The 12,927-nt window shown below is 33.4% G+C and overlaps 1 protein-coding gene across 1 annotated transcript in view; it reads right to left on the bottom strand.

The window, feature by feature from the left end:
• UNC13C (unc-13 homolog C) overlaps positions 1-12,927 on the bottom strand; it is a 744,392-nt gene that overhangs the window by 44,521 nt on the left and 686,944 nt on the right. Inside the window, exon 29 of the mRNA XM_051980682.1 lies at positions 10,575-10,722. Within this exon, the coding sequence (XP_051836642.1) occupies positions 10,575-10,722 (148 nt within the window). The remainder of the gene's footprint in view (positions 1-10,574; positions 10,723-12,927) is intronic.

The following is a 12,927-nucleotide window of genomic DNA, read 5'->3' as shown; positions in this document are numbered from 1 at the left end:
CACAATGACATATTTTCTGTGACTTGTGGCTTTTAAGTCTACCATAATGGGAGAAATAAAACCTATATCCAATTTACTGTCTTGGGTTGGAAGAAAGCTAGAATTTTGAACTAAAAAAAAATCCCTGATGTTAAAAGTTGTTTTTACACGTAATTGGGGAAAAAATAAAATGTTATTAAAATTACTCCTACTTTGATGAAAGGTTTGTTTACAAATCATTGTTGCTAATAGTCTAACTCATATCCCTTCTCTCAACCTGTTTCCTCATCTCTAAAATAAGGATGTGGGATAATAATCTTTAAGGTTTTCTCAGTTTGAAACCTAAACTTATGTACTTTTCCAGGTAATTTCTTAAATGCCTCTATTTCTTCCATATAGAATGTTGAAATTTTTTCTGTAAAAATTAAGTTTTCTTGACATCATTAATTTTACATACATATATATATACATACATACATATATATATATTTATGAGCAAAGTCATTCTTTGACTTGAAAACAAATATGCTACAGTAATATTCTTTGGCAATAACTAGACTATAAAAATGACCAAGAATATCTCATTTAAATAGGACATTTGAAATAAGTAACAACTTCAAACTGTTCCTAATAAAAAAGGAAAAGAAGAAATATAATAGGAGAAACACTTTAGCTCAAATTAATTCATGAAGTTATTAATTATAAAGCTGGTTTATGATTCAGTTGTAACTGAACATATATTGATATATAATAGCTTCCTTTATGCCTATATCTATACAATTTAGGCTTCCTGCACCAAAATCAAAGTTCTGTTAAGGAAACTGAATTAAGATGATTTATCTGCTGTACCTAAGTCCAAACTGTTTTATCCATTTCTTTACATAAAAATCTATATTTACTAAATTAATACAGTCAACACTTTTTTTTCTTTTTAAACATATTTTTTATTTCCCAACTTTTTTTTTTTTTTGTTTGGAGATGGCCAATGTAGGAATTTATTTTGCTTAATTATGCATATTTGTTTCTTTTCTTTTTAAAAAAATATTTTATTTGAAAAACAGTAAGAAAAAAGAAAAACAGAAAAGGAATACAAAAGAAAATAAATCAAAACAAACCAAAAAAAATTATCATGTGCCCAGCGGAACATCAGGACATCAGGGAGAATTATATATAATAACAAATTACTAGATCAAGAAAGTATATTTATTAGAAGAAATTATTTTCATGAATGTCCATTTTTTCTTTATTTCCTTGTTAACTGTTTTTAGTTCTTTGCTGCAAACCTCATTTACTGTATTCCTTTTTCCTCCTTTCATCTCCACCCCTACCCCCAAGCAAACTGCAATTAAGAAAAGATATATTTGTGTATATGTGGTGTGTGTGTGTGTGTGTGTGTGTGTGTGTGTATAAAAATTGATTTTTGATATTGGCTTTTTATATGTTAAATTTTCTGTTAAGTTTGGGTTTGGTTAATAGAAAGTCCTGAAAATCTGCAAGTTCATTGATGGTCTATTTTTTCTTATTTAAATTTATAGATAATTTTGCTTGATATGACATTTTTGATCACAGGCATAGTTCTTTTGATTGTCAGTAGATATGATTCCAGGACCTATGGTTTTTATTGTAGCTGCTGATGGGTCTTGTATAATTCTAATTGTAGCTCTAGCATTTAATTATTTTTCTTGTTTCTTGCAAAATTTTCTCTTTGATCTGAGGGTTCCAAAATTTGGCAATAATATTCCTATGTGTTTTTCACAAAGATCTCTTTGAGGTAGTGATAACTGTATTTTTTCTATTTCTACTTTCCCCTCATGTTCTATCACTCCAGGGCAATTTTCTTGGATTATTTCCTGCATTATTATGTCAAGATTCTCTTTCTGGTCACAATTTTCTGGCAGTCAATTTATTCTTACATTTTCTCTTATTAATTTGTTATTTTTCTTATAACATGTTTCACATCCTGTTCTATTTTCTCATTCTTTATGTGTTTTGTTATTTCTTGGTTTCTCGTAGCTTTACTGGCTTTCCTTTACTGAATTCTAATTTTCAGAGAATTATTTTCATCTTTGAGACTCTGTACTTCCTTTTCCAATTAATTCTTTTTTTAAAAATCATCTTCTTGTTTTTCTTGGATGGTTTTCATTTTTATTTTTTAGTTTTTCCTCAGTGTCTCTCATTTGATATTTAAATTCTTTTTTGAGTTCTTCTATAAATTCTCTTCTTGGTGGGGAATCATTTCATGTTACTCTTTGGAGTAAAATTTTTTTTTTGATTGAAGTGTCCTCTGAAGATGAATTCCTGTCTTCCCTGTTCACGTTTCCATGATGGTGTTCTTTCTTTTTTGCAGGTTCATTTTTTTTAAATGAGAGGTATTAGTGTAAGCATTTCAAATTGTGGGATAAGAGATGATGCCTCAGGCTTTCCTTGAGTTCTCCCCTCTGACCAGGAACCTCAAACCAAGAGCTTCACTCTCCTGCAAGCACCCACAGCCAGCAGTGTTCCTGCCCTCTGAAAGCAATGGTGGTTGTGTGTATGTGTGTATATGTAATATATGTATGTAATGTGATAAAAATATGTATATATATTATATATGTACATGTGTAATATGTTATATATGTAAGAAACATGTTATATATGTGAGAATAAAAGAGTATAATATATTTTATAGGTTTTCAAAATAAGGCACTAACATTTTGTATGAAAGGCTATACTTTTAGAGTATAGCATTAAATACTATGATTTAAAAAATTTGTTATTATTCTGAATTCTTAGATTGGATATTTGTGTGCTGAAGTCAACCAGTTAACTGTTGTATATTATTCACTGTTCTCACATTATATGAAAGGTATACCAACCTCCCACTCCTTTCCAACCTTTCAAAGGATCCTCTTCTCATTAATACCTCAGTGGAGAACCCTTAGAGATTAAATGGTTCATTATGGTTTTAGGGTAGAATACCCCAAATTCTTCACTTAAAGATTTTGAGGGAGAAAGAAACCATCTACTATAATGGTCAAGGCACTTCATTTGGCTTCAGGAGAAATTGGGTTCAAATCATTCTTTGGATAACTTGCTAGATGGTTGATCAGGGATATCACTTAACTTAAATATTTTATCTCTTTTGCAATCTCCTTATCTTAAAATGGAGAATAGATTGCCTCTCAGGTCTCTTCCAGTTCTAAATCTAATATATGAAAATTAGTTTAATTGAATTTCTACAATAGAAATTTTTATTTTCCTTTTTCATATATAAGCATTCTGTGATATTTTCTGCATCCTCCTTGAGGGAGGGTGAGAAGATATCTCCAGTATTTTTTTTTCCCAGCTAACATTGTATTTAACAATCATGTCCATGATCAACCAAGTTAAACTAATTAACTCTTAAGGAAGGACAATGGAATTTAAGAAAAATGTTACCTTGAATTTCAAAGGATTGTTTTTCCAGTCCTTCATACTGCCCTTAAATATCTGGAACCAATTAAATGGCCAATTGATCTTCTTAGTGCCTTTACTATGGTAGTATGCTCATATAAATACCCCTCATAAACAGTTGGAATATATCAAGACAACAATCAATTTACCCCAAGGTCACAGTATACAGAAGTCAGTCCTACTGTAACTCCCCAACTCAGCAATATTAGAGTTTAGTGTTTATTAACCTGCCACGGCAGCAAATAATTTGCCATCAGAGTGGCCTGGATCTACTATATACTGAAATGTTAAGTTTTTTCACCAAGACACTGCAGGATTTGCTTAATTGGCCTTCTGATTTCTCACTATTAAAGTCGCTTGTCTCTGGACTGAGGTTCCTGCTGTATGGTTTTGTGTGCTGGAAAAAACTGCAGAGCTTTATCTTCTTTCCTTAGGATGCTTAAGATAACAGGCAGTTTCTTCTATATGCTTTTAAAAGCTCATTATTACATGTGATGGGGAAATACATGTGTGTATATTCATATATATGAAATAATAATATTAGAAAATTTCACAAATGAATAAGGGTCTCAAAAATGCTGAAATCTATATATAAGCCCTGAGATCTCCTCACATATCACCCTCCCCCACCCACTTTATTCAGATTTTGTTTCTGCATCATGTCCACTGTAGCCTTCTTGCCTACTTTTGCTATCAGGGCCTGTTTTGAAAATATTTTCTCTTATCTTGTAGCAGGAAGAAGACTTCAAAAATCACTCCATCTTCTCTTTACAAACTTTGCCTCACTTAGATAGCATTATACTCAGAACACCGGAAAGAGCACTGACGAGTCAGCAAACAGAGAGAGAGTGAAACCCTTTTAGCTCTAGGTCAGAAAAAGTGTAAATCCAAATCCAACCCACGTAAAATAAATTTACATTTTATTGCAGAAGTGTCGATCTGTATCCTCAACACTTTATAGTTTTGCCCAAATTAGGTTAAAATATTTCGCAAAATAAATAAACATGCAATAAAACAGAGATCTCAGTTCTGAATGGGAGTGATTGGATGAAGTATTTCTCAGGATTGTCCCTGTTCCCTGTTCCCAGAACTTTGGGACCTTGGGAGGTCATTTGTTCCCTGGAGGAATGAACTTTGAACCTGAGCTATAGTGAGTTGTAGGAAGTGATATAACCTGTGGGAGGCAGCCAGCATTAGTGATCATTGGTCAAGGATGGTTACATCTTTTTAGTCTAGCCAATGAGAAGGCTCTGGTGTTTTGCTTTTAAGTCCTGGACAAGCCAGAAGCAGGTCAGGTTCCAAGAGCAGATGATAGAGTTGGGATAGCTCCCAGGTGTGTGTCTGGGCTTTTCCCTGCAGGGATTGAACAAATGCTTTCTCTTTGTACCTGATGATGTCTCGGATTAGTTAATTGGATTGGGAAGGGGGTCTTGCACCTGACCCTTCCCACATAGTATGTTTGAAACTTAGTCAATGTGCAGCCTTCAAGGAACCTTATGTATGCTTTAGTGGCTCTCATTTCTTTCTTTCTTTTTTAAAAATTTTTTTTATTATAGCTTTTTATTTACAAGATATATGCATGGGTAATTTTTCAGCATTGACCCTTGCAAAAACTTCTGTTACAACTTTTCCCCTCCTTCCCCCACCCCCTCCTCCAGATGGCCGGTAGACCCATATATGTTAAATATGTTAAATACAATATATGTATACATGTCCATACAGTTATTTTGCTGCACATAAAAAAATCAGACTTAGAAATAAAGTTAAAATAACCTGAGAAGGAAATCAAAAATGCAAGCGGACAAAAACAGAAGGAGTGGAAATGCTATCTTGGGGTCAACACTCATTTTCCCAGAGTTCTTTCGCTAGATGTAGCTAGTTCTTTTCATTATTGAACAATTGGAACTGATTTGGTCCATCTCCTTGTTGAAGAGGTGGCTCTCATTTCTATGTGAAGGACACCATTTCTTAATGCCCAAGAGTAACAGTCTCAATATTAAGAATCTAGCTTATTGATGAGTCATGGTCCATTTCAACATAAAGATATTACTTCTTCAAATAATTTTTATTTTCTGTTTCATTAAAAAAAAAGATTCTTCAAGCAACTTTGGACATTTTCCCATTTTTGAAAAGACTCTAAGTGGATAAAAACTCATTTGAACTCTGACTCATAAATGTCTAATGAATTTTCATCCTTGGTAGTTCATGGTCCTGTTTGTCATCAGAAAGAAAAAAAAAAGCAAAACCCAATTTTATCTAGTGGGATAGAAAAGATGTAAAAGACACAAAAATAAAGAGATGGAGAGAGAACAAAAGAGAAATAAGAAGGACAGAACAGAAGATACAATTATCAACCAATCTACAAACATTAACAATATGTGATAATATGAAGGTCACTATGGATATAGACTTATCTAGGAAATAATGGGACTGTGGCTTAATGGTGAGAGAGGGGGGTAGGGGAAGAGAAAGAAAAGAGAGATAGGGAGAAAGATGGGGGAGGGGGAGGGAAAGAAAGAGGGGAAGAAAAGGAGGAGAGTTCTTATGATACAAAGAATGCATGCTCCTCATTTAAAATATCTGTCTACACTCTTAGGTGCCATCGTAATGTTTTAAAAGTGTAAGTCTGTGTCACCTCCTTGTTCACGAAGCCCCCCAGTGGTTACCTATATAAAATCCTCTTTTTGCCATTTAAAGGTCTGTACCCTTTCTAAATTCCCACTCTCTACTTTCCTCACCTCCATGTTTCTATGATCCAGGTACATTGGCCCATTTGAAATTCCTTAAAAGTGATATTCCATCTGTTACCTCCAGGATTTTGCATTGCCTGGCCTTGACACTTTCTCTATCCTACTCATCCTTACAATATTCTTCTTCCTACTTAGGTCTTTGATGTCATTCAAGACTATGATAGAAGCCCATCCTCTGCAGAAGGTCTTTCCCAGTCTTTTCAGTTTCTACTGCCTCATTTTCTCAGATTACCTTCTAATGTATCCTATGTAGATTTATAGATCCATACTAGGTCTGGCTTGCTTTGCTTGCATTTGTATCTCGTTATTTCCTTTGATCAAATTTAATGGATTTTCAAACTGTAAGAGAAAATGGGCTGAAGCAAAACTGAAAAACAATGGCGGCAGGGGCCGGGGGAGAGAAAGTAGCAGAAAAATAGAGAATAAACAGAAAGGAAACAAGGTGGAAATAGGAGTGAACAAATCCCTCCATTTCCAAAGAGTTAACTATAATAATATCATTCACTTCTATATAACTTTGAGATGTACAAATTCCCTGCTAACAATAACTGTGTGACTTAATGGGAATAAGTATTATCCCTATTTTATGCATGAGGAAAATGAAACTCACAGAAATTAAATGATCTGTAGGAAGCCCAAAAACTCAGATAGAAAGCCCCTTGAACATTATTCCATTTCATAAGATAATATCTGAGCAAAGTCAAAATAAATTGCAAGCAGTAATATCTCCACAGAATATTGGCAAGAAATTAAATGAAAAATTAATGAGCAATAATGTCTATTTTGTTGACTTCATATTGACTTAAAAAATATCATGGATTTTCCAAACAAGAAATGGAATCAGATTATAACCAAGTTGCAATTTCTTTCCTTATTTCTGGTTCAATTTTAAAATATCATGTAAGAAATGTCGTGGGGGGCGGGCAGGGAGATGGGTTTGGGAAGCTAATAAGTGTGGGAGGTGAGGGAAGAATACAGAAAATTCACTCAGAATTTATGTGTTTCTACTCATTAGTAAGCAGTGAGACATAAAACTTGTATTTTAGTCAACAATTTTTGGTATGAAATGTATTAATTATGAATGAAATGAACTGTGAAAGTTATTTCACAAGATGGAGACAGTGTTCTAAAAAATGAGTGAACGTTGGCTGTACCCTAGGACCAGGTTTCTTTCTCCAGAGATCATGTGGTTTACAAGGAGTGGGACCATAAAGCCCATTTCTTTGTGAGATTAAGTTGGGGTCACCTTGGCCTTGAAACTCCCATTTAAGGTAATTTAGTAATCCTAAAGATGTGGTTGGATTAGAAATTTTTCTTCATTTATGATTCAGAATGTGAGGCCATTTGTTCTGACTAATCAGGACAAAGATCCAGCCTATAGGGAGTGTTCACCCAGAACCCTATATAATTCTTGTTTGTTAACTGTGTGCCACTTCTCCTTGCCTTATTGGTTGTAGAGAGGGAGACTCCCTTTCTCAGGAGATCATAATAAAATTCCTTTCTGCTTGTATCTTGAGAAATTTCCTTGATTTATTTGTGCTGGACATCTTATCCCACACAATTATTTCCCCACTAGTGCACTGTCTTAGATTCTGATATTATAATTACCCAAAACAGTGAACCCAAAATGTTAAAAGATTTAGGTAGATCAAACACTCCCTAGATTTATCTAGATATTTTAAGTTGGGATTTTTTTTTGCACATTTTCATACAAATTGCCAATTTATCAACTTTACAAATATGGGCATGACTTAAAATTTTAATCTCAAGTATTTAAATAGAAAAATACATCTTTCAATCTTTATATATTATGAGAATTTTGTTTACATCAGAATTGTCAATAGTTCATTTATTTTAACTATAGCCATCTTACCATAGCAAGCCTGTGTGTGTGTGTGTGTGTGTGTGTGTGCACGCGCACTTGCGCGCGCACTTGTCACAATGCATTCCTAGAAACTGTTTCAGAAAGCAGAACAGTAAGATACAGATGTTTCTTTCTTTCTTTCCCCTCCACAACTTAGCATTCCAAAATTGGTAAGGCAAAATGCTGATTTTATATAGGAGCAATAGGGAATAAAAGATTTAGTAGGTGAAAGTGACAAGTCAGCAGAACAATTTCAAGAAGTGCTTTTTTGTGATTTTCAGCATTGTCAGATGAGTAGATTGTAAAATCTTGATAGTGAGTCAACATTATATGTATTTAAATTTAATCCTATGCTTGCTGGTATTCCCTGCCACTACTTTAGTTACAATTTTAACATTTGCTTTAACCCTGCTTCCCCCTCAGGCATCCCAGCATTGTAAAAAAAAAAAATTAGAAAATCTGTCTTAACTGGAAGTAATTAGAAGCCATCAGGGGTTAAAGAGAACCATCAAAGAAAATTAGATTTGGAAGAGTTTAAATAAAAAATGAGCCTGATAGAGATCTCCAGAGTACCTAACCCATGAATGAAAATGGTTTCCTAAAATTTCTTATTCACCTGAGTTGAGGGCACTTTTAGATTTTGTACTTTTGTTTAATGTTGAAATGCAAAATAGATTCCCTCGTGGCTGATCAGAATTCCAGGGATTACTTTGGGTCTATTCATCATGGTATTTTTTTAAGTGTCAAAAAAGAAACATGACAAAAAATTGTTTGTAGGAATATCTCAAAAATCTCAAAGATGGGAATGTGTAAACAAGGAAGACAGAGAGAGGACGAAGGGGCAGGGGAGAGGGAAAGAGACAGAGAGATACAGAGAAAGAGACAGAGAGAGGAAGAGAGACAGATAAAGAGAGAGACACAGAGACAGAGACAGAACTAGAGCTAGAGATGGGGGGAGGAGATAGAGAAGGAGCACGATTGATCATTTAATGGAAGATGAAACCTTTTGATGAACTTTTCAACAATTTTATGGTTTTTTTTAATTATGTGGATCTCTGTATGGAGGTATCATAAATAAATTTTTTAAATGGAAAGAACATTGAATGTGGAATCACAAGACCTGAATTTGAACAGTGTGACCTTGTCAGTTAACATCTAAGTTTCTTATATTTTTCATCTCTAATATGAGAGAGTTGAAATATATAATCTCTAAGGGGACATCCAGAGCTAAACCTAGGATTTTGTGAACCTCTCATGGAAATAAATATGTGTACTTTGCTGAGAATATACAACTTACTATGAAGAAGTCAATTTTTAACTTGATTCTCTGTGACTGGCTGTCTCTAAGATAATTTACAACTCAACACCAGGCTTTTGTTGAATAAGCCATCCTTTTTTTTTTAATTGGTCCTCTTTCTCTTGGTCTTCTAGACCACAGCAAGGAGACCAGATCTGTGCTCCCTCAACCCTGTCCAAAACAGTTGCTTTGGGTTGCAGTAAAAGCACTTGGTGAAGTGCCCTGGGGTATCTGCATCCTTCCTGGTGACTTCTATCTATGTTCTCTTCTGAACAAAAGTCAGAAACTATAATTTCTGAGAAGGTACATTATCCTGGAAACTGGGCATTGATGATATTTCTACAGAAACACGTTATAGAGATAAGAATGTATTTAGTCCTAGAGAGTTAACAAATTACAGAAAGGAGACCTTCGCAGTTTGGGGACATCTTCTAGTTCATATCATGAAGAATTGAAGCATTATAGGGGAAGAGATGGAGGAGAAATGGATTTGTTAATCCTCTTTGCTGTTGTTATTCACTCACTGAATTTTTTGCATTTTATGTATTTTCTGTGGGAATGAAATAAAAAAAAAAAAAACTGTTCCTAAACTAGTACAGATACTTCAGCTTAGTTCCTGTGTAGCATTTGAGGTATATTGTTACTTCCGTTTGGGCAAACATAGAGCTATAACATGAGCATAGTTAGAGTTTTTCCAAAAAAATCTCAAGTAGGAAAAATGAAACAAACAAACATGGTGTCCAAACACTGTAGTTGGATCTAGTTTACATGAACCCAGAGACTCCAAGAGATCCTAGGTTACATATATTAAAAACTATCCATGTTTATTGGTCCCCCCTCCTGCCCCTAAGAGAGAAGGATCAAAATAAGTAAAGCCTTAGGGTTTCTGAGAATTCTTATTCTATACTAAAGAAATTATTATTGGGAATAACACTCCAAGACTCACAGTTACATAATATTTAGCAAGGGAATTTTGGAATACTTTAAAGAAGTTTAAATTATGTTCAAAATGGTTTAGTGTTTAATACATCTTATTGCATTATAATTATCTCAAAAATATTGAGGCAAGAAAGAGAATCTATCTTTTCACAATTAGAATATCTCATTCTCTATGTAGAAAACAAAAAAGTTACTATAATAAAATATGCATTAATTAGTATGATTTGCAACAGCAATTTCAAACAATGTAAAATAACAACAATTTACCATACCTCCAAGTTATATTTATTTCTAGCCTCTATAGATTACTTACTCTGAGAGGTCTGAGTGTCGATGAATTTTTTTATTAGGGAATCGGTTGTTTGGGTATAAAGACTCAGAGCATATCTAAGAGATTGAAGATCAGGGCTCTTCTCCAAAAAGTTCTTTTTCAGACCATTTCCTCCAGCATGAAAGTATTGCTATTAACAAAAAAGAAGAAAGAAAATAAGCACAGACATATCCATAAAAAATTGTTATTTGAAAGAAACACATTCATTCTTCTAATGTGAAATTAAATTAGAATAATAAAATACAGACTACTAAATAGGATCATAGATGCACAGCTAGAAGGGACCCTCAGAGACCATCTATTCTGACTCTTCTGTCCATAAGGAAACTAATGAGGCCCTTTGTAGTCTTGCAACTTGTTCATAGTTACATGAATAGAAGTTTGTCAAATACATGTCTTTCACATTCATACTTGGTGCCTTTTCCACTACAAAACTTACTGGTGGTATTATAAATCAAAGCTTCTTATATTGTAGAACCCCATATGGGATTGCATAACTGAATGTGAGGGTCATGAAAAAATGGCAACAGTAAAAGATATCAAATATCCCACCAAGATTTAATTCTTTATATAAGAATAAATAAGCACATCTATCTCATTATCATGCAAATTTTTTTCTTCTTTAATAAGTGGTAAAATTATACATGTATCAAATAATTGTTTAAAAAATAAATTGTTTTATGATTTATTATTAGTAAATGTTTTATTTGCATATTTATATACCCAGATTTGTGTTAACATTTCTTAGGTGAAAAGCGGTCACCAGTGGAAAAATGTTTAAGAAGTCCAGTTTCAGCCATGTGATAGAATTCAGTTCAATTAACATAGATTAAGTGTAAATTATATACAAAACATTATGCTATGAACTGGTATTACAACAGGAAAAATAAAATCATCTCTGCTATCACAGTTCTTATATTTTACTGATCAAAGATTATTTGATAAAAGGAACCTCACTTATTGATTCACTTAACTAATATTAATTGAATGCCTACCTTATACAACTTAAAATCATTACCACATAATTGAAACCTCTTAAAGCTTGAGAGGATCCTGGGTTCTATACTATCTTATGATTCAGAGTTGAAATCTAATGTCTTTTTCCTCTCATTCTCACCTTTTAATATACAAATGATACAAGACGATCTAGGTGATCAGAGTATTTAAACAATAAGTCATTGAAATAAAAATTAATCTGCTAACCACTTTCTGGTTTTGGAAAGCTGCTCTAGACACTTCACAAAATTTGACTAGGAAAAGCTCAAAAAAAAGCTTTATTTATTTCATTTAAGGCAAAATCTAATTAACAGCCTTTTCTCACTGCCTTCTTTGTGTTGGCATACATTTTTAAAAAGCTTTTTATTTTCAAAACGTTTGCATAGATAATGTTCAATATTCATCCTTGAAAAACCTTCTGTTCTAATTTTTTCTCCTTCTTTTCTTCCTACCCCCTCCATATGTTAATCTATGTTAAATATATGCAATTCTTCTATACATATTTACACATTTATCATGCTGAACAAGAAAAATCAGATAAAAAGGAAAGAAAATGAAAAAGAAAACAAAAAGGAAACAATAAAAAAAAATGAAAATATTATGTTGTGATCCGCATTCAGTACACAGTCTTTTCACCATTCAGAAGACTGTTTCCATTGCATGTCTATTGGAATTGATCTGAATCACCTAATTGTTGAAAAGATTGGCATACATATTTTGAAAAGGAATGGGTCTGTAGAACATAGGTTACACCCTCTGTAGACTGAGCTCATTAACTCTGAGCTTGCCCTGGTTCTTCATGACTTAAGCCACTTCCTTACTCATTGAATCAACAACTCTTCTCTATGTTCCCTGAATCTCTCTGTACTTTTTTGCATTCTCTAATGATTTAGTGCACTTACTTTTTCCAAGCTTGCTCATTCAGATCCTTCTTCATGTTTTTTTTTTTTTCCCCTCAGCTAGTGGTTACTAGTTCTCTATTCATACTCCTGCATTCACTCTTTCTAGGCTACTCTCTCTAACTTCAGTGAATCAAACACTCTCTCTAAAGACACTTTCTGAAATCCTTAAATAACCCTGGTGAATTGAGGGCAGCTGGGTGTGTGCTTCAGCCTCAGAAATACAGTTGTTTCTTCTTTCCTTTTTTCTATAGCATCCTCAATGTGAGATAATCATAAAGAAGATAATCCTTCCTTTACTTAGGACTGAGCAATTTCTAAAAAAAAGATATATAAAACCCAGTCCCATGACTCTAGGTCATCAGTTGGAGTTCTCATAATTGACAACAGTGACCACAGGTGTTCTCTACACCATTATCTCTAAAGAAAGGAAAATTATA

Source organism: Antechinus flavipes, chromosome 2 (genome assembly GCF_016432865.1).
Source record: "Antechinus flavipes isolate AdamAnt ecotype Samford, QLD, Australia chromosome 2, AdamAnt_v2, whole genome shotgun sequence".
NCBI lineage: Eukaryota > Metazoa > Chordata > Mammalia > Dasyuromorphia > Dasyuridae > Antechinus > Antechinus flavipes.
This window is presented reverse-complemented; position numbering and strand designations above follow the sequence as displayed.